A 21,980-nucleotide genomic window follows, 5' to 3' on the forward strand; every position below is an offset into this window, starting at 1 on the left:
ACGGTTGAAAGATTGATCCTAAGTTCTTCGAAAAATTGAAGATGACTTTATGTCACACAATAATTATGGTGAATTGTTTTTCTCGATTCGATTTTACTCGCGTATATTCGCAGTTTGTTTAAAATTTTTCAGTTCACATAATCCGCTTGCTATATATTATAGATGAAAGATGACTGTTTTAATAATGGATAAGAGATGGTTGTTTTATTTATAGATGAAAGATAGCTGTTTCAATTATGGATAAAGAGTGATTGTTTTAATCTCATACATGAACGGCGATCGACTCCGGAACCTTTCGTTCTGACTACCGATGCTTCGAAATATGCAACTGGTTCCGTAGTTGACTATAAAAAAGACGGCACTGACCTTCCAGTGGCATACGCATACAGAATTCTGAAAAAAACGAAAGTTAATTACTCGGTATTCGATAAAGAATTTATTGCCGTCATTTGGTCCATAAAACATTTGCGACCTTATTTATACGAAAGGACATTCACACTATAATCACTGATCACGAGTCCCTACGATGGATCAAGAACGTAAAGGACATGACATCCTGACAACTACACTGGAGATTAGAGCTAAAATGGTATTTATATACCACTTTTGACGTCCCGGAATGAAACATCAACAAAAAAAACAAAACTAAAACAATTTGTTCTTGCAGATCGCTTACACCGAAAAATCTACAGACTATCACCGAAGCACTGTTTTTGTTAAGGGACTCGGGTGCCCGATACGGACTGATACGATCAGAGGGAGGACCGCGACGCGAGGTAGGTCATCTTTATGATATTGCGTTTGCGCTTACCTTTTAATCAGTGGTGCTCGTTTCTACCCCCGGCTCTGGACTGCTGTTTCGGATGATCCGTCCTTCCACCTCGGATTCCGGAAGCGGTGAATACGCCCGAGGACTCAGGATGTGATTGTAAACCTCTAACTCGTTTTTGATGCCTCGGATCCGAGCGGCTTCTGCTGCCTCTCGGTTGCGACGGCGTCTTATGCTGATCGAGTGACGACGTATAGTGGATTTAGAATTGGGTTTCGGCATATTTACGACGGAATGGATGAGTATGGGTAAGCGAGAGGAGTGCACTGAGTTAACTTTAACCTATTTTTCGTTTTCCAGCCTTTTGATTCAGAGAAATTATGATATTTATAGATGAAAATTCTACCGCTCAAGCTGCGAAGCCAATGCGACTGTTCAGTTCAAATACTGAATGCGAAGTGACGTCTCGGTCCGCTGCGGTTGAACCGTCTGGCTTCGGAGGGGATGGATCCGGATGCGCATGTCCAGTTCCCCCACTATTGGTTTTGGATGACACGTAGGCCCCCCTCTCGCTCGGACCGTCCGCTAGTGGTAGGGATGGGTATCGAATGCCGAAATATCGATATTTTTATGTCGATTTATCACAAAGCTATTATACGATGTTCCGATATATTGGTGCAAAAATATCGACATCACAAATATCGTATCGGATTTGTACAAAAAAAATATGCGATGGGAATATAAATAAAACATTATTATTGCAATTATAATATTTGCAAAGATAACTAAATAACATTTTTATCCGTTTTATTCTTTTTTTATTCTCAATGAATACATAGAATGATTAATATTAGTCGTGGAAACAATATTTCTATTCACTAGTGATAATATCTATCGTATTTCGTACCTGGGTTTATTTCACAGTCTTGAAGTTTTCTTTCGATATTCCGACTCCTGGATATATACGAAAAATCACAACATACACCAATTATCAGTTCGCAATTCGTACTGCTATATTTTAGAATATAAATACATACTTTTTCTAACATTTATTCCCATTTCGAATGATTGCTCAGACGAATTAGTTATCATACTTGTTGAATGGATATACATTTCTATTCATTAGCACCCTTTCTCTCGATCGTATTGTTTTATTCGGCTTTTTTTTTCATTTCGAAATATCCTTTCGATTTTTTTGAGTCGTGGATATAGATGGAAAAACGTTACATACATCTATTAAGACATATTCTCACAATGTCAGTCAAATTCGTTTGCAATTTATACTGCTATAGTTTAGAATATGAATAGATCGTAATTTTTTTTATCGAATAATTGCTCAGTCTATTCATTGGCGAGATTTCTCTCGACCGTATATTTTTTCCACATAATTTCTCCACATAGTTGGTTGTGCAACTGTTCGAAACAATGACTTGCAGACAGTGTTGACGCTGTGCCACTTTGCCATCTTTTGTGAAATGACGCCGAACTTTAAATTTCAAAAGGGCCATCCTGGATCACTTCTCCTTGAGATCGAAACAAAACATTTTTTCATGAAGGCGAGGCTCACTACGGACGATAAAAAGCTAGAGTGCGGGAGAGCTGATGCAATGCGGTTCGTACAAGACCGATACAGAGAGTTTAGCCGGGTGAACAAAACTCCGAAGAAATTTTGACGTATTTTTCTCGAAAACGCCTTGGTGGAATAAAATTAAGACCGTGTACCGAATCTCGCTCATGCGCGCATTCAGCGCAAAACAGTATAACGTGCTCTAATTTTTTGAGGTTATGTTGTCCTTATCCTTCGTCTTGGTTCTCTCCAGCGATTTATATATCTAAGTATATTTTTTTATATTTAAAATGATCTTACTATAAAATCATTACGGAGGGAAGCTTTTCGTGAAATGAGTTTTGTTGCGTTGCGGAGAGAGTGAAGTGTCTCTCACGAAATGGCGACTCCGACCGACGAACCGACCACGAGGCAGACCGTTCTCCTTTTTCTCCTGTATTATCTCTCCATCCGTTTTGCGTAGTATAAAAAAAAAAAAAAACGAATATCGAAGCGAATATCGATTAAAAAATATCGATATACGCTGAAAGACCATGACCTCTAATTCGATTCGATATTTCGGTATATCGAATTAACGATATCGATATATGTAATATCGAACTGATGTCGCCCGTCCCTAGCTAGTGGTGTCTTCCACTGACATATATATACACTGGATTGGACAAAGCGTGGTCCCGTCACGCCAATTGAACGGTAGCCATTTTGTACAGATTCTTGTCACTTCAGATATGTATATATATATATATATATATATATTGTGACGTGGATTTTTCCTGCTCCTCGGTCACTCGGAGAAAATGACCGAGAACTTACCGCGTGCACAATAATTTGGCGTCCACGATGTACCCTGGATCTAAAACAATATCGCAAAGTTTTTGTTGGGCGCCTGGGGTGATTAACACGCCTCGAAATCATTAATACGCTATTCCTCGGGCATATGCCCAATAGCTCAGTACCGCGGAGAGGGGAGGGGTAATTTTTGGAGAGAGAGAGACACCCGAAATACACACGCTATTCAACAAAAGTAAAAGAAAATCTTATATTTCATCATAGCGGTGATACAAACAAAAGAAAAATATAATTCAAAAATCGCTCATCGCGAGTCTAAAACTAAATAGAAAATTACACGTAACCTACTCTATTTCTTACTCTAATGAGCTCGCGGCTCCCTAACTAAAACGTCACTCGACGATCACAAACATCCTCATACGCAATTCTCAAAACGTCACTCAACGATCGCAGCATCCTCATGTGCAATTCTCAAAACGTCACTCGACGATCGCAACATCCTCATGCGCAATTCTCAAAACGTCACTCGACGATCGCAACATCCTCATACGCAATTCTCAATTCGCAAATTCGCCATTTGTTCTCCATGGCGATGATTGCTCGAAACGAAACTAAAACTAATTATTCAACGGTGCGCCGTCAGGTCTCGCAAACTAAAACACCATGCTCAAACTTCTCGTCTCAACTGCTGCGCAACGCAACGGCAATTTCGACTATACATCGCCTAACCTCGACTAAACACTATCTTAACTGAACGTAAACTTAACTAAGCGCAAGCACCACTACATTTAACTTCAACTATACATAAGCTCAAAGTAACTCAACTCAACCTACATTATCTTAACTAACGGGTACGGAACTCAATGCAGGCGCAACTAAACGTAACCTAAACTATACGCAATCGCAACGCATCCGAACTTAATTCTTTTTAAAATTCCCCAAAACGTTACTCGCTAATCCGAGCACTCTAATTCGGTGCTTCCCGACCTACTCGAGAGGTGACACAAAAAGAAAACGATAACGCGGCTCGACCCGGTACGGCGAAATTCGGCTATACTTGGTTTCACTAACGAGAAAGATTCAACTAAAACCCGTGACTCTACTCAACTTTTTCAGAAACTCAAAATTTACTTTACTCTAACCCGCGTACTCAGGCTACGGTCATCAAGCAAGAGAATCGGCAAAAGAATTTCGAGTACTTTTCTACAACGCAAATCCAAAACGGCTATCCGTTACTCGGCAAGCCTCTTCACAATTATGCTCGAAATTCAATCGCGGGGATAGAAGCAGCGCTTACCTTCTACATCCTTGCAACCCCCTTTCCATTCCCTTCGCGATTTTTGGGCGACTCCATGGCTTCGCGAAACTCCCCCAAAACGCGACTACTAATCACGACCGCCAGAACTAGAGTGGTTTCAAAAACCTACCACCTGCCGCAACACGGATCTCGATAAGCCATCCCACACGTGACGTCATACCCCCAAGAATACGCAATAATCGATCCGTCATCGATTTCGTCGATCGCGCAACTCGATGCGCACCTTCGATCGCATCGCTGCGCAGAACTTAAAGCTAGCTCGCAATCTCGTCCTCCGCGCAGCTCCATGACGTCTTGGCGGTGAGCGTGGTGCTCCCTCGTCGCTAGTCGGTCCGTCGCGAGTCCGCTGGTCAATTGTTGGCGGGGCGAAGGGGAAGAGGCTGCGGCGCGCCGGCCGCCAGCGGGAATCGCGTCCACCTTGGATTCCCGCGATGCGGGGATCTGCGTCGGCTCCCCCTCCGCAGCCTCGACATCCTTCCTTCGCAATTGTTGCTAGTCCGCCATTTCGCAATTTCCTCGAATTCGGTGTCGACTTCTTGCCTGATGCCGTGATAGCTCGAAAAATAAAAAAAACAAAAAAAACTGAAATATCTTATGCTGGTCGCTAAAGTGTCCCCTCTCGTAGTTTCGGATGCGTGACTCTAGTCCTGGCGCTCTTTTCCAAAGACTTCGCGACTCAATTTCGGCAATTCCTCAATTTTTGGTTCCGCCCAGGGTTCAAGGAGCCCCTTGTAACGGGCATCAAAAATGCCACGTTACAATATTTATACATATACATATATGTCTGTGTATATAATGGATTGCGATGGAAAATTACGGTAACAATTATTGAGGTAACAATGAGTACCTGCGTTTTTCGCAAAACAAAGCAATCAAAATATTGTGGGCGATCGTTTCACAAGTGTGTATACAACGCTGAAGCGTTCTGCAAATGATAACTTGCAGAGGTCATGTCGGCACACGAAGTATTCACCAATTATATTTAACGAGTATTATAGCGTACGAATCGTGTGAGTAAAAAATCACAATATTTGAATTATAACCCAATCTTATTATAATTGAAATTGAAAACTGAGGTATCACTGATACAGTTATTAAATTATAATTTGATACGATTCGATTCAAAACGTTATACACATGTCTTGAGCTCCACTTTGATGGTCAATGGATGCTGATTCCATAACGGTTGGCTTAGTGTTATACAAATTTCTGAATAATCCATATGAAACTCAGCACACTATTAGCTAAAGGATAATGGACGGTGACTTCTCAGAATTGAAGACTTCTTCCGAGCATCAAAAAAAATCATGCTTCAATACAAGTTTTTCGTTATATCAGCAGATGACCTTTTACATCACATAATGATAAATATTGATATACTTTCGAAAAAATGATTTGTTCTTCATTCACTGTATCAAACATTATTTTACTCGTCAAAAACTTTTTTGTGTGACGAATATATCGTTTGATCTAAATAGCATATATTACGCAGTTCAAATCTAGCGAGCATTTTGTGACAACTTTCTGTACAAGATGGCGGAAATTCAATTGTTCAATTGGACGCACGAGCTCACACGTACAGTATACGGTAATATCCAATCCAGTGTATTGTAACGTGGCGTTTCAGAATCGCCCGTCACAAGGACACACAACCGCTATTATTTTTAGTTTACGCGTCCTCAGCAGGGTACTCCAACCAAACTCTATACAAAATAGGCAATAACTACTTTTAACTAATTCTTTTTTGTAAATTCTTTATCTCGCGCTTCGGCGCAAGCTAACAAGGTACTTGGACGACAACGATCCCGACCAACAAGGGACCACTAGCTACCGCTTGCAGCTCTCGACGACTTCGCCTACCGGCAGTTTCATCAGACTACACTGGTTACCTTGGTGCACCTTTATATACACCTGGGGTAGCATCCACCCGAACCTTCCGTATCGCCTCGACTGCCGGTGAACAGGGAGATAAAAATCCTCCCGGCGGCTGAGGGCACCGTTTCTCGAAGATGAACCAGCCGCCAGCTCTATCGGACCGACCCCAAACCACTACGTTCAGGTTGATCAAGCCATCGTTCTGAGGATCGACGCCGCCTTCCTATCGGCAGGGACTAATTGTGTGGGTCGTGGTTTACGGTTTGGACAACCGTCTGACTGCACGACCTCAGGTACAGGCAGCTAGCTACTGCCTGTACAAAAGCCGGTGGAGGTGAACAATGAGGCGTCACTCTCCACCCGGTAACTTTGGCCGAGAGGCACCCTGTGTATGCCTCTGCCAAAGAAGTCCCCGATGATAGGCAGCCTGGACCGTAAACCGAAGCAGCTACAAAATCGTACGAGTTGGTGTCAACGACGAAATCGCGAGCAGCACATTACATCACATCTAGCGGTAATTTTGGAAAACGTATGACCACGCAGTAACCAATATTCGCCCCAGGGGGATGGTCTATTTGCGGTGGGGGTCAACCCACCAATCAAAGAAGAAGAATCACCTCACGACAACCGCGAGATCGGCGAGACGAACTACGACCTCCTATTCTACGCTTGACCTGCTGAGAGACAGCTTTGCTTTCCGCATTATTCTCCCGATTTAAGCTACCGATACCTTTCCTTCTACCGCTATCGTTCTATCGTTTATTCTACCGAAAACCTTTATCCTATAAACTCTTTTCATTCATTTTCCCTTCCTTTTCAGTTTTGCTAGTATAACGTATAATTTAAATTATAGTCAGTTTGTGTGCCTGAAGTCAACCGCGAAGGTAAGGCTTCTGCCTTTGAACAGTATCGTTACGAAGTTGCTCATAATTTCTATTCTTTCTCATAGTATTTATCGACTTTGCGTGAATCATGGTCCACGGTTAAAGTTGCAGTAAGCCGCCGTGTGGCTGCATGATTTCGGTCATTAATATTATATTTATTGTTTCTTGGTTGCATCGGGTGATGCCGTTTTGTGTGAATCATGGTCCACGACTTCCGTGTGGCTGCATGATTTCAGTAACTTATTATTTTCGTATCTGAGCGACCTCGTAGCTGCCAAATAATTACTCTTCCTGTATTTATGACTTTTCTGATTATTTGTGAATCTCTATTATCTTGCTTCCGTATTTTCTATCGTATTTCGAGCCCTATTGGCTTGATATTTTATTCCATACTCTTTTTGTAATAGTAGTGTGCTTTATATTTTATTTCTGTTATTGCTTAATACATTTTTATTTATTTTTGTACCTATTGTATCATATATCGAGTTCCTTGGAGTACAAGCGAGCGTAGAATCAGCCCTAGATATTACCGCACTTTTTCTTTATTGCTATTGGCAATTTCATATTATTTTTGCCTGTTATTCATTTCTCTGTATTTCGTAAATTAAGTTCTGTGAATTATTCTTTTGTATTGCGGTGCATTTTAGTGTATTTCTCTATTTTGTAAACTCTCCGAAATTCTCACACTCTCATAATTTTGTATTCTGTAATCTCTCAAAAGTCATGTTGAGGAATTCATCATTTAATTCCTCAAGTACGTAATAATTATAAATTATCGAATCTACCGTTTATGAATACTTCTACCGAAGGCTATCTAGTCGATCGTTTGCCGACTTGGTAAATTGTTACTGAATGTCAATCCCTCATACTGGTTATAATTCATGGTAAATTTGTCGTATCATCCACCGAACTATCGTTACGTTGTTTTCTACCGATCGCAGTAAAGTTCTCTCGTTCTAATTGACAGAATAATAATTTTCGTAGCGTCATTTGCAACTTGGGCAAGATCACGTCGCCCAGTGACGTGTAGTTCTAAGTCAACTCTTGCATTATATCGCATCTCCCGACCTACGTCCATTTTTCTCCGTCAACTACCGTCTCTCGTTTTAAAGCTACCGTTTACTGCTATTCTACCGAAATTTTTGTGAACAACAATTATTTATTTTATTAACTACCGCTGTCGATACCATCTTATTTGCCTGTCTCAATCATGTAACCTTCTCGACAATATACAATCGATTGACCTGTTCATTTTCCTTTTGCCTGGAGTCTATTCTTTATTTTGCTATTTTCTTCAATTCTGGAATTACCGTTAGCTGCCTTGAATTCCGCCACTCCACCGGGATGTACGCGATCGTACCTGTGCCTAGCCAGCCATACAACGGGTTCTCTATTTATCTCTTTTGTACGGTTCTGTGTTATTTTTAGTGATTTGTATTATTGTTTGAAAATCGACGCTAACGCGTCTGGCGCCCAACGTAATTGATTTTGTTATAGTTTGATATTGTGGACAAGTAGAGAATCGTGCCAAAGTGTCAACGGTAAGTCCTTATCCGAGGGTAACAGAATTTAGCGTCACAGTACTCAAGTCTTTAAAGCATTGTGCAGATGTTGTGAAATTATTATCGTTGTATAATATTTTTTCGAATAAGTATAATATATTTGTTAATTATCGAATTAATTCTGTCAATGTACATATGGAAATGTACATCTTTTGTAGGTCATGTACTCTGGAATGTTTTACTATTAAATTGCAGTATATGATATCATTTTTCAAATCTTGTATAATATTCCACGTATGATGACTTGTGGAAAAAATTGCCAATTGCATATACTGTAATCCTCTTGGTAGGACAGAATGGCAGAGGGGCAAGAAACTGAAATCTTCAGCCGTGACGACTGGTGGAAAAAATTCGAAAACATTGTAAAATGTATACTTGATGCAATTAAAATAGAAAAGCAATCAAATCAAATTCAAACCTCAGTTTATTTCAACTGCAAGGCGTCGCAGGTAGGGAATACACAAAGAGTACCATTATATCTCTAATCTGGAGTTAATTGGGACGGAAAGCTGCAAGAATCTGCCATTTTATTACACCTGTAGGACTTTCCGCCTCAGTGACCTCCTTAGTCTAGTGACCATAAAAGTACAATGAATGCAACTTCGCAGAAATTGTGAAAGCGAAGAGATCAACCATGTCTGTCTAGTGTTTTTCATAGTGCATGACGCACAATAAGACTCGTTTTGATTGCTTCTAACCCTTAGGATGAAAGCGATTTCCACGCAGCAGTCGGAGTCGTCAAAGTAAATTAGGTGTATGGTATTGGTAAGCAAATGGAAAAATTGATTTTCAATAATAATATATATCTATCGATAATAATTTGATGCAACCTCAGGCGCTTTCCGAATTAGGTATTGAACGATGCCGACATCGTGGAAACGCCATATCAATTAATTTGTATACATTCGTGTGACTGATGCCACATTTTCACGTGTAAATGTTACGTAAGTGGCTTGGGACGTATGTACAATACATACACTTCCATTGTTTAAATAATCATTATTTTTGGTTCTTATTGTGAATATTGACAATAAATGAATACATCTATAAACCTAGAAGCTAGAAGTATTTAGTTCTTTTGTTCGCCTGTAAAGACTTCGAAGTTCATTTTCTGGGATCATGAATGAATTTGAGGCATTCCGCAATCTTCGTCGAATTCTCAATAATCTATTATTTCGATTTGGCATGAAAAATATGACCACATAATTATATTTTATTTCTTACGACAAATGTTCAATGCTTGTGGCTTGTTAGGTTAACAGTCAAGGCTGACGCCGACTAGACCGCGGCGGACGGCGGTGGACGACGGCGAAATTTTCGCTCATACAGTTATCCATACAGATGTTCATATTAGACGGCGGCGCACCGCGGCGATTTTCTGTGAGTTCCAGGTTGGGAATATTTCGGCTGTGCGCCGCGCATCGCCGCCGTCTAGTGTGAACACATAACCGATGCGGAAATTCACCCCAAGTATGAAAATAGGGCAACCCGCGTTACTTTAGTGTAAGTGGTTATGGTTTATAAGGATTCTTCTCTTTCCGCTATTCTTGCGAATAATAAATGTTACGTAAGTAATTACTTCATTTTTATGGAAATGTACGGAAATGTGAGTTTTAGAACGACAAGTTGTAAACAACGGATTATTTTATGTGAAAATATTTTTTTTTTATTGTTCGGGTATAATGCCGATTTCGTGAAGACTATTTTTCATTTTGAATACTTATGAATTGGAAATGAAAGAGTATATTTTAAAATAAAATTTATTTCATTTTTACTACACGTATATTATATATAAATATATTGACACTGTTCAAAACGGTCAATTTACTACACATGTACTGTACAAAAATGTAACTCAATATATTATATTTGTACTTTTACTGTACATTTGCTATACGGCATTTGGAATTTACTGAACATTCTGCTAGAATTCACGCAATAAATGTACAGATAAATTTGATTACAGTCTGTTGAAATTAAAAATGTATCGCAGCAGAAGGAGTTTAGAGGATCTCAAATGTCTCAGAACTAAATTCGGAAATATCGCTTGTGAACCTTAAGTTCCTTAGTCAGATTTCGAATTTCCCAAATCTTAATTCTGAAATCACCCTGGAGAATTTAAGTTTTAGTTGAAATTATGTCACGCGTACTGTATCGCAAGGTTTCTCCGATGGTTTCTCAATAGATTTTGGAAACTCACGGAATTTTCTTGTGAATCTAGTCAAGTTGTGCGCGTATAAACTTAACACAAAATACTTAACAGTATCAGATCTCAGCAAAGCCCAAAGACTTACCACGTCAATTTTGGTATAAGTAATTTTTCAATTTCAGACAATTACACTGTAAATTTACGGACTATCTAACAATTCACTAAATTTGAAAAGAGAATGCTTTTGTAAATTCATAGAAAATTTTATTGTGAGTACGAATTCTGAAATTATAATCTTATTGATGAGTTTTCAGTGACTGCATTATCTGTCATACCTGCCTGTAGATCGTGCATTGTATTAGCAATAACATAAAGTCATGAATCCTACAAAGTAGTTGGGCGTAGTAGGTAGGATACCCGAATAGTAAACTTGAACACTGCAATCGACGGGGTTCGAGCCCCGATTAGCACAAAATAATGCGTTACGTTTTCTAATAAATGTAAAATGCGTTATGATGAATGTTATTTGCTAATAAGTTTTTTGAATGCTATTTGTGCTTACAAAAAATATGAACATCAACAATTTTTTTAATATTCTTTTTTATAACGGCAAATCCTGGATAGTTACCGTATAGCGTAACTGGGCTTAGGCTGTCTAGCCGAGCTTACCATTGTAACGGACTTTTCTTATCACGGTTTGTTCCGACAAAGATTTGAAGGTAATTGAGGAGCCTCTCGCAGATAACAAAATTATCCGTTATAATTTTTTTGTTATCTATTTGCCTTACAGGACACAGATTAAAACGAGACTTACTTAATGTTTCAAATGATTGGAACGGAATTTAGGACATTCGGTAATAACCAATTACATGACAATTAAACCGAAAACTGAATGAAAGAGACGAATAAATATTTGAAAAAACGATGTAAAGAAATTGTACAACTAAAATTGGTATGACGAACATCTATCACGATAATAGTTCAGTGAAATATATACCAATAAAATTACTGAAATAACATGTCAAATTATAACTTATCATAATCGTTTCTTTTTGGATATTTTTTTATGTTCCGGCTTCCCTTTCCTCTGTTGAACTCACTAATTCTTGGCCTGGCCAATAGAACTCCCATCGTCCGTCATGTTCTGGTGCGATTTATTTGTTGCTGATCCGTAAAAATTTGGTCGCTGATAGTTTCCTTTCTTTGTAACCACAAATTTAATCAATACGCGTGAACTTTATTTTGTTAAATTTTTATCTATTTCTGGATTTTCGTTTTCGATGAGCGCGCTCGAATAAATCTCGATCGTTTAATCGTCGTCCACGGAATCCCTTGAGATCTGGAGAATCTACCATCCCAATAACCGCCCTGGTCAAGGCTTCTCCTACGGGCGTACCTATTAATGAGTCAAGTTGTCTTTGTTTTTGGCGGGCGTATTCAAATTGTTACAACATTACTGTCCGGGAGCTGGCCGGAAAAGCTGCTCAGCGCCCGGTTTGAAACCTGGAGAACTGACCGGTACCCGACCAGTTCCCGGTTTAAATTCGCGCACGGAATATATTGTATACCTTTCGACCCCTAGCATACGGACTATGTCTGATCCATCGCCACCGGTGAGTTGCAAAGGGCTGAAACTCGGTGGACTATCCAATCTGAGTACAAGTTATGAAAGACCGAAATTTTTGATCGAATTTCTGACCTCCCATTCATTTGTCGTTGATTGGCGGAGTTACCCATATGTACGATCTATTATTTTTTTAAATCCATGAACAAACAATAACACTTTTAAATCCGCATCGGATGCAGAAGGACCTCAAGGTGTGTGATGCAAAACAAGATTTTGAGGGTGTCTATTACGGGTCGTGGGGAAATTGATATTTTTATAAAAGCATGCTTGTCTGATACTAGAGAGCCAACAAATTATAAGAAAAACGTTAGTTTAGATCGGAAAATGACTTCTTAATTTCAACGAATCTCTATTGTATTCGAACACTTCTTCATCTGAGCCATCTATAATGACGAACCAAGAAGTAGTGGCAAATAGGCATGATTATTTATTGTGTGCCCATGACAACTGAGACAAATGGCGGTCATCGGATAATCGATAAATATCTCTTTACTGATGTGAGTCTAACTGTAACTGTGTGATCGATTCCAGTGTCTAGCATCTGGAAATTTCCACGAGGTACCGTACGACGTCACAAACCCTTGAAATCTAGTGTACACTATATTTCCGGCATTTTGATTGGTTACCGCTCGACCGCGCTGCGCGCTGTCACGCCTATGTGAGCCATAGAACTAGTAACGTAAAACCGGTGTAACGTCGGAACGGTACCTGGTGGAAATTTCCAGATGTTAGACACCGGAATCGTTCACACAGCTACAGTTAGACTCACATCAGTAGTTTGGGTCACCAATTACCGATAAAGTATTGAAATACACCGGACAACGGGCATTCTGTCGCTCTAATCGAACGAACCGAGGAAGGAGTAATTGTTGGATAAAAGATTTAATTAATTGGCTTACCTTTTGAGAATAATCTGGATATGATGACTTACAGCGTAGATTGGTGAGAGAATTTAACGGAATGAGTGATTTTAATGTATTTGGATACTTTGATTAACTTGGATTTATTTTATAAGTTCAATATTTCGAGTCACAAACAACGGAGTTACTTAGTGTAAAATCTTAAATTAATATGACAAAATGGAGCTGAAAGCTCGCTAGACTTTTGGGCAGAGTAACGTTGTACGAAACGTCTGAATGCAGAAGGCGAAAGGATTTTACCGTGAGACTGTACCGGAACAAGATTGACGAATCTGGTGGTAGAAACCAAGAGGACGATCAGATGATCGGTCGCCGTTTTTATAGGTGTCGATCGTTGCGCAAAACGATCCCCTTCTCTAGATTTTGTAAACTTTTGCGAACCTTCCCCCTTTTCCTAGGAATTAGAATTAGGGCACGACATTTTCGCCGCATTCACGCCTGTGATCTCAGTTCTTCAGCTATTACTATGTTGCAAGCTTTTACGTATGGTTTAACGCTGCGCTGGTGCGGTGGTGTAGGTGCAGGGTCGTTGCTCCGTAATTTTCCATCCGGCGTGTAGTTTTCCTACCGTGCTTCTTCCCCCCTGTGGGCGTTAGGACTCGGGCCGATTTTAGCAGCTATTTCCTAATATGGTAATCGCAGTGCGTATGCGCTAGAGGTGACCCATCTTTCGTGGTGTATGTTAGTGCCGTGTGCATTTTCGGTGTCACGATGCGCTGAATTCTAGTCGTAGTTTACTTCTTAAATATTCTTACTATCCTGTTCGTTACAAAGTATATATATTGAGATTGTCATATCGGTTACTCGTCGTTTGTTAGTTTTATAGCGTGTAAATATGTAAAATTGCATATGTATTATAATTGATTACTGTCGTTATTCACCTGGAGTACAATAGCGATTGTTTGTGAGACATAAGTTGCTATTTGCCTAACATTATTAGGATCGCGCTGCTGCGAATATTCTGAGGTGTGTGTGTTATAACTATCTTAACAGATTTAGGGTATTTAACAATTTGATAATTCGTAGTTTTAGAGCAGATTTACATGTGTGCTTTCGTATATAATTCTCTTTTGTAATTATTAATTCTCATATTAATATAAATCGGCTTGTAAGCTTCTAGAACGTTTTTCTTATGTTTGTTGGTTGCCTGTTATTGGGCGTTGCCACGTATGCATCTTTGAGTTTTTTGAGAGTTGATTTACCTTCAATCGTTTCGTCGCTAAGTTTCTTAATTTGTTCTCTATATGGAGCTCTGTATGGCTCCATATTGAAGATCAGCAATTTCACTAGCTTGAATCATAGGCGGAGCATTGGGGTGATTCAACAGAATGCCACCCACTGTCCCTCTTATGGCTAAAAACCTTTCAAGCATGTGCAATTGAGAATTCCACCGTGTTGAAACATCGCGTATCAGGTGTTTAATTTTACCTTCCGGTACATTTTCAGCCTTTTGAGAATTCGTCAATTGGTCTGCACCAACTCCGCTCTGATGGAACCATTGTACAATTTTGCGAACTTTATCAATGAATAATTTTATTTTTATCACCATGACTGAATTTTGCACAACAAGGTTTAACGTGTGTGCTGTGCAACGAATATGCTTTGCTCTTCCAAATGCTAATTCAATGGTTTTTACAATATTTGCACCATTGTCGGTAGTGACGGCCACAATTTTTACTTCAGGTATTTCCCATTTTTCGCAAATATTTTTTGTGGTGGTTGATAGGTATTCGGCGGTATGACTCTTTGCAAGCGGCTCACAAGCTATATTGAAAGAAACAATCTTAAAATTTTTGATAAAATGATTAGTTACTCCCAGATAGCTTTTCATTTGCAAATCTTTCCATTCGTCAATCGTTAAACATATATTGGTAACGGATTGTAACTTGTTGATTATAATAGCTTTTTTCTCTTCGTATTTTCCATCAATCATGCCGGTTATCGTTTTCCGACATGAGATTTTATATAATGGTGCAAGTAATTTAATCAATTTTCCAAACCCTTCTCCTTCGACCACGCTGAAAGGAAGATTATCGCGGTATATCAATTGTGCTATAGCGTCTGTAATCTGTTTGTTTTTTGAACCCCTCGATCCAAATTCTAATATTTTTGAGAATGATGCTTCTATACCCATTTTTTGTAGTTTAAGAGATAAAGGCCCTACAGGATCTTCAATTTGAGATGCGGAAGTGGTCGGCATCATAATCATAGAGTCTTCAGAATATGTAGATGTAGCTGCAATTGATTCTTCCTGCCAATTGTTTCCCGACTTGGCTGCATGATCCTGCAACAAAATTAAAATTGTTTAAAAATATCCTTTAGCAAATGGCCACTAAACCAAAAAAATATTACATATCATAAATAGCCAATTAAATAAAAATAAATTTTGACTCGATTAATCACTGTTCAGATCGTAAATTGATTTATTATCTGAATCGGTAAGTATATCGTCAGATTTGTAAACACTCAACCCTAAACTACAACTGTCAAAATGAAACTTTGACTTGCATGTCATTATTCATATTGCCCGGGCATTTTAAATAGTACCCTGATTTATCATTTGATTGGTTCAAAGCACAAAATAGTAGGTACTTACTTCTTTATTTTCAATACTACTCATGATACCAGAGTGTTTCCTTTCCATGTGTTGCTTGAAATTGGTTGTATTACTACAAGTTTTTAAAATTTTAGGGCAATATTTACATTTAGCATTGCCAGATTTATTGTCAACATGAAAATATTGACGCCAACTACTTGTCGCTCTTTTGGTTGTTGACATTGTTAAAAAAAAAAGAAAGATTTTTAGAAATACTAATTTTTTTTTGTCATGAAAACTTTCAGAATTGTCGTTTTAAAAATGGAGTTTCAGTAACGAATAATGAATGACATATCAGCCGAATGTTGGTAAAATAAATGGTACAATCGTTGCCTAACTCCTGCGACGTGGATTTTTCCCGCTTCTCGGTCACTCGGAGAAAATGACCGAGAACTTACCGCGTGCACGATAAATCGGCGTCCACGATGTACCCTGGATCTAAAACAATCTCGCGAAGTTATGTTGGGCGCCTGGCGTGATTAACACGCCTCGAAGTCATTAATGCGCTATTCCTCGGGCATATGCTCGATAGCCCAGTACCGCGGAGAGGGGAGGGGTAATTTTTGGAGAGAGAGAGAGACACTCGAAATACACGCGCTATTTAACAAAAGTAAAATAAAATCTTATATTTCCCAATAGCGGTGATACAAAACAAAAAAAAATTTAATCCAAAAGTCGCTCATCGCGAGTCTCAAATTAAACAGAAAATTACACGTAACCTATTCTATTTCTTACTCTAATGAGCTCGCGGCTCCCGAACTAAAACGTCACTCAACGATCACAAAATCCTCATACGCAATTCTTAATTTGCAAATTCGCCATTTGTTCTCCATGGCGGTTATTGCTCAAAACGAAACTAAAACTTATTATTCGACGGTGCGCCGTCGGGCTACCGAACAGACGGCGTCCTCAATCTCACCCGAGATCTCACTCGACTCGGAGCTTCGACGCTACCGCGAGCTGTCCTAAATCTAAACGAATCCGCAAACGTTACTATATTTTAAACGCAACCAAAACTCAATGCTCAAACTTCTCGTCTCAACTGCTGCTCAACGCAACGGCAATTTCGACTATACATCACCTCAACTCGACTAAACACTATCTTAACTAAACAGCAACTTAACTAAGCGCAAGCACCACTACATTTAACTTCAACTAAACACAAGCTCAAGGTAACGCGACTCAATTTACATTGTCTTAACTAACGGGTACGGAACTCAATGCAGGCGCAACTGAACGTAACCTAAACTATACGCAATCGCAACGCATCCGAAATCAAATCTTTTCAAAATCCTCCAAAACGTTACCCGCTAATCCGAGCACTCCAATTCGGCACTTCCTGACCTACTCGAGAGGTGATACTTAAAAACCCGATAACGCGGCTCGACCCGGTACAGCGAAATTGGGCTATACTTGATTTCACTAACGAGAAAGACTCAACTAAAACCCGTGACTCTACTCAACTTTCGCAGGAACTCAAAATTTACTCTACTCTAACACGCGTACTCAGGCTACGGTCATCAAGCAAATGAATCGGCAAAAGAATTTGGAGTACTTCTCTACAACGCAAATCCAAAACGGCTATCCGTTACTCGGCAAGCCTTTTGGCAATATGCTCGTAATTCAATCGCGGGGATAGAAGCAGCGCTTACCTTTTACATCCTTGCAAACCCCTTTTCGTTCCCCTCGCGATTTTTGGGCAACTCCATTACTTCGCGAAACTCCCCAAAACGTGACTGCTTATCACGACCGCCAGAACTAGAGTGGTTTCAAAAACCTACTACCTGCCGCAACACGGATCTCGATACGCCATCCCATACGTGACGTCATACCCACAAGAATACGCAATAATCGATCCGTCATCGATTTCGTCGATCGCGCAACTCGACGCGCACCTTCAATAGCATCGCTGCGCAGAACTTGAAGCTAGATCGCAATCTCGTCTTCCGCGCAGCTCCATGACGTCTTGACGGTGAGCGTGGTGCTCCCTCGTCGCTAGTCGGTCCGTCGCAAGTTCGCCGGTCAATTGTTGACGGGGTGAAGGGGGAGAGGCTGCGGCGCGCCGGCCGCCAGCGGGAATCGCGTCCACCTCAGCGTTGCCAACCTATCAGACGAATATTTCTTTAGATGGCGCCACAATAATTCTTTAGATTTCTTATTAGATGGCACCACAATAATTCTTTAGATTTCTTAATGGCGCCACAATAATTCTTCAGATTTCTTATTTTCAGGAGTGATATTTGACAGTATTGAAACTCAATAAACATAGGAATACATAATATATTTTTTCGCTTTATAATATCAACATTTTTTTCTAGAAATATGTAATAATAATTATCGAACGAGGTAACACAGACAGATTTATATCCTACATTCTGAATTGTAGGTATAAAGATATTAGAAACTTCTACTTATATATTTGCTATCTATCACATTTTGTAGCACAGTCTTAATTTCTTATCAATAACTTAATGTAAGTATCTCAATAACTGACACTCCAACACCCAATAGCTGTTATTTATAGTTTCCAAAATTAAGATTACTGATCAAAATTGTCTACGCACCAAAGATGCAAATCAATAACTGAAAGCCTATGGAATGAAAACTAATTATTTATCAACTTTTACCTGAATAATTCAATGAGTATAGTCGAAATATGTCAGCTATCCAGACAGTAAACAGTTTCCTTAAATTTATGATGACTTAGGTTTTGTTATCTTAGTACAAATTATAAGTATTGATTTTTAGTTGTACATTTGCAATGAGTGCTTATCTATGACGTTTGGATTGACTACAAAATCGAAGCACTGATCATTGCCAATCAAAGTTTTAGTGTGCAGTATGCCGGACAAAGTTTCGGCTTCCAGACGATTTCTAACTTTGGTCTTATTAAGCTGGATTTGGGAAAATATTCGTTCCACCGCGGCACTAGAGTGTGGCAGGCAGTGCAAGTTCCTTACGAAGTCGGACAAGTGATGAAATTTAACTGATCCATCACCTAGTTTAAGTTTTGAGACTGTCTCCCAATAATCAATACTGGGTGCAAGTGGCACATTTATTTCCAGATTTTTTAACTCCCTCCACTCTGAGTCCAGATCATTCAAAGCATTCTCGTGGACCAGGTTTGGAAATTTTGATGCAAGAGGAGCGATGGAGTTGTGTGACCTCATTTGCGTCGAATCTAAGAAGCCTAATTCTTTGAACACTTGGAGATTAGGGTCTTGGAAATTGAACCGCTTGACCAGTTGTTTGCAGGCTTCAATGTAAAATTGGAGACATCTGAGACGGAAATCTGAAAGTTGTTCCAAACTTAGTCCATGAGAACCATTTGATATGGACGCAGTAACTTTTGCACCAAGGTAGACCTCTTCTATCACAACGAAATTATGCGGATTATCAAACACAATTCTTTCTACAGCAGTGTTTCTAACATAGTCACTCTTAAGGAAGCAGTTCAGCAGCGTCTTGTATACCGTAGACACACGTGAATAGAGTTGATGGATTTTTGTTTCCTCCGACTGCATTTCAAGATTTAGGTTGGTAAAATATGGCAGTACATATTCCAAGAATTGGAGGTGAATTTTAACATACTTTTCTTTTAATCTGCTTAAAATCATGTCTGCTGCTAGAACTTTATCCTCATAAACTGCATCAGTAAAGAACAAAATGAGCGCATCGTACTGTTCGAGCAATCTTTTCACTACTTGTAGCAATGAAAGCCACCTGGTTTGTGAAGGGTGAAGAAGTTTGTGGGGCTTCAGGCCCAAGAACTCTTGGAATTGTTTAAGCACAGAGAGCCTCTTGTAACTATGTTGGATATAGTTGAATACATCTCTGGCGATATCTTCGATTACACGTGGTAATTTTTCACACGCATAATTAGCACATAATGCAAAAGAATGGCAGATGCATTTCATTAAAAACAAGTGCGGAATGTCTTTTTTCAACAAGACGGACAGAGAGTGATGAGTTCCGAACATATTACTTGCACCGTCACTTGCAAAACCAATCATATTCGATTTATATGGGATATTATGCTTTTTGAAAAAAGCGATAACGTGATCATACAGAGCTTGGGCAGTCACAATTGGTGTAGGAATCAGGGCAAGAAACACATCATTTATCCGACCATTGTTAAAAAATCTGACTACTAGTGCCAAGTGCTTTGTTGCGCTGACGTCTGTGGATTCATCAACAAGAAGTGAAAACTTGGTTGTTTGGAGACACTGCACAATTTGTTCAAACTGACTATAACCTGTGACATTTTGCACTATTTTAGTGCACTTTGTTCTGCTGCAACTGATACCCTTAGCTACCTCAGAATCAGGACTTATAGCTTTAATCAATTTTGTCAGGTGATCAGCTGTATTCAAGGCAATATTATGCTCTACCATGAATGCTGCGATTCTGATTTCGGAATACTTTATCTGATGCGATACCTGTCTTTCTCTCTTGAAGCTCTGATTATTAATAACGGGTTGTTTCCTCAAAGTGGTGGCTCGCTGTACGTGTTTAGAAGACTTCCTGTGCTTGAGCAAATTTGATCTCCCACCAACAGTAGTGTAGTCAGCATTGCATACTTTACAGTGAAAGTGACGTTCATTTATCTTGCTTCTTGCCAGCCATTTTTCCATTAAGGGATCCTTTTCCCATGATGACATATACTTCTGGGCGTAAGGTTTTTTTTGGGGTTTTTTTAAACGTTTTTCTTCATTGGAATCAGAATGAACGCTGTCACTGTCCGACGCCATGATCAAAGTCAAAAACCGTGACTTCAATTAAATCTGGATTCAGTTTCCAGGTGAATTCGTGTCTCCTATACTGTAGGATAAAAATAAAACAGCTTATCGGTAAATTCAAGACTTAGTTGAATATTAGGAAATACGTCACAATTAGGTGCTTTAAATAACAACAAAGCTACTCAACTGTTTTGGATAAATAAAATTTGAAATAATCAAATAAAACTGCCTATTAATCTCACCTTATTATTGTTAGCCACAAGTCACATCACTCACCTCACGCCCGCGTGGATGAAAAAATTGAGGTTACAACCCTACAATGAAAAATTACGAATAAATATTTAAAAATCATAGTGTTTCGAAAATTGGATAAAATTATGGAAATCATAAACAATAATTGCATGAAACTTTAAATGTCTTTCTACGCAAAAATATGTATTGAGATTAGTTGAATATACAAACCTCCAACACGGACTTCGTTGATCGTTCTACAGATTTTTCCCGCCACAGTGCTGCAACGGCTGCACCACTACGACACCGCCACTAGTACCATCGACTTGTTAAATAAGTGCGTTCGCATATTGCAGACGCTATCTGATTGGTGCATATTTTCTCAGGAGCCTCGCAATTGGTTGATTTTTAGCTGTGTTTCGATTTCACAACCATTCTAAGAGATTTCGCCATAAGTCTTAAGATTTGGTCAGAAATCTTTAGATTTTCTTCAGATTCCGGTCTGAACGTCAATATTTCTTAATAAGAAAACAACTTTTCTTTTTTCTTTGAACGGACTCTAATTTCTTTAGATCTAAAGAAATTTCTTTAGGGTTGGCAACGCTGGTCCACCTTGGATTCCCGCGATGCGGGGATTTGCGTCGGCTCCCCCTCCGCAGCCTCGACATCCTTCCTTCGCAATTTCCTCGAATTCGGTGTCGACTTCTTGCCTGATGCCGTTGTAGCTCGAAAAATAAAAAAAACAAAAAAACCTGAAATATCTCACGCTATTCGCTAAGGTATCCCCTCTCGTAGTTTCGGATGCGTGACTCTAGTCCTGGCGCTCTTTTGCAAAAACTTAGCAACTCAATTTCGGAAATTCCTAAATTTTGGTTTCGCCCAGGGTTCAAGGAGCCCCTTGTAACGGACATCTAAAATGCCACGTCACACTCCATCTAGTGAATGTTTGATTAG

The 21,980-nt window shown here is 39.4% G+C and overlaps 2 protein-coding genes across 2 annotated transcripts; both read right to left on the reverse strand.

Annotated features, from left to right (window-relative positions):
* Positions 1-14,700: 14,700 nt before the first annotated feature.
* On the reverse strand, positions 14,701-16,080 carry LOC124214324 (E3 SUMO-protein ligase ZBED1-like). The gene is made up of 2 exons (XM_046616584.1): positions 16,057-16,080; positions 14,701-15,744 (listed from the first exon to the last, which is right to left on the reverse strand). The coding sequence occupies exons 1-2, from the start codon at positions 16,078-16,080 to the stop codon at positions 14,701-14,703; spliced, it is 1,068 nt and encodes a 355-aa protein (XP_046472540.1).
* A 2,720-nt stretch (positions 16,081-18,800) lies between these two features.
* Positions 18,801-20,807, reverse strand: LOC138190580 (zinc finger BED domain-containing protein 5-like). Its single transcript, XM_069134324.1, has one exon. The coding sequence runs from the start codon at positions 20,805-20,807 to the stop codon at positions 18,801-18,803; it is 2,007 nt and encodes a 668-aa protein (XP_068990425.1).
* Between the last annotated feature and the right edge of the window lie 1,173 nt (positions 20,808-21,980).

The sequence above is a fragment of the Neodiprion pinetum genome, chromosome 3 (assembly GCF_021155775.2).
Source record: "Neodiprion pinetum isolate iyNeoPine1 chromosome 3, iyNeoPine1.2, whole genome shotgun sequence".
NCBI classification, from domain to species: Eukaryota; Metazoa; Arthropoda; class Insecta; order Hymenoptera; family Diprionidae; genus Neodiprion; species Neodiprion pinetum.

Bases quoted from the DNA above. Each gene is read 5' to 3' on its own strand.
- LOC124214324 (XM_046616584.1), bottom strand. From the start codon at position 16,080: ATGAGTAGTATTGAAAATAAAGAA. The intron at 15,745-16,056 runs GTAAGTACCTAC...ATTTTGTTGCAG, and splicing joins GTAGTATTGAAAATAAAGAA to GATCATGCAGCCAAGTCGGG.
- LOC138190580 (XM_069134324.1), bottom strand. From the start codon at position 20,807: ATGGCGTCGGACAGTGACAGCGTTCATTCTGATTCCAATGAAGAAAAA.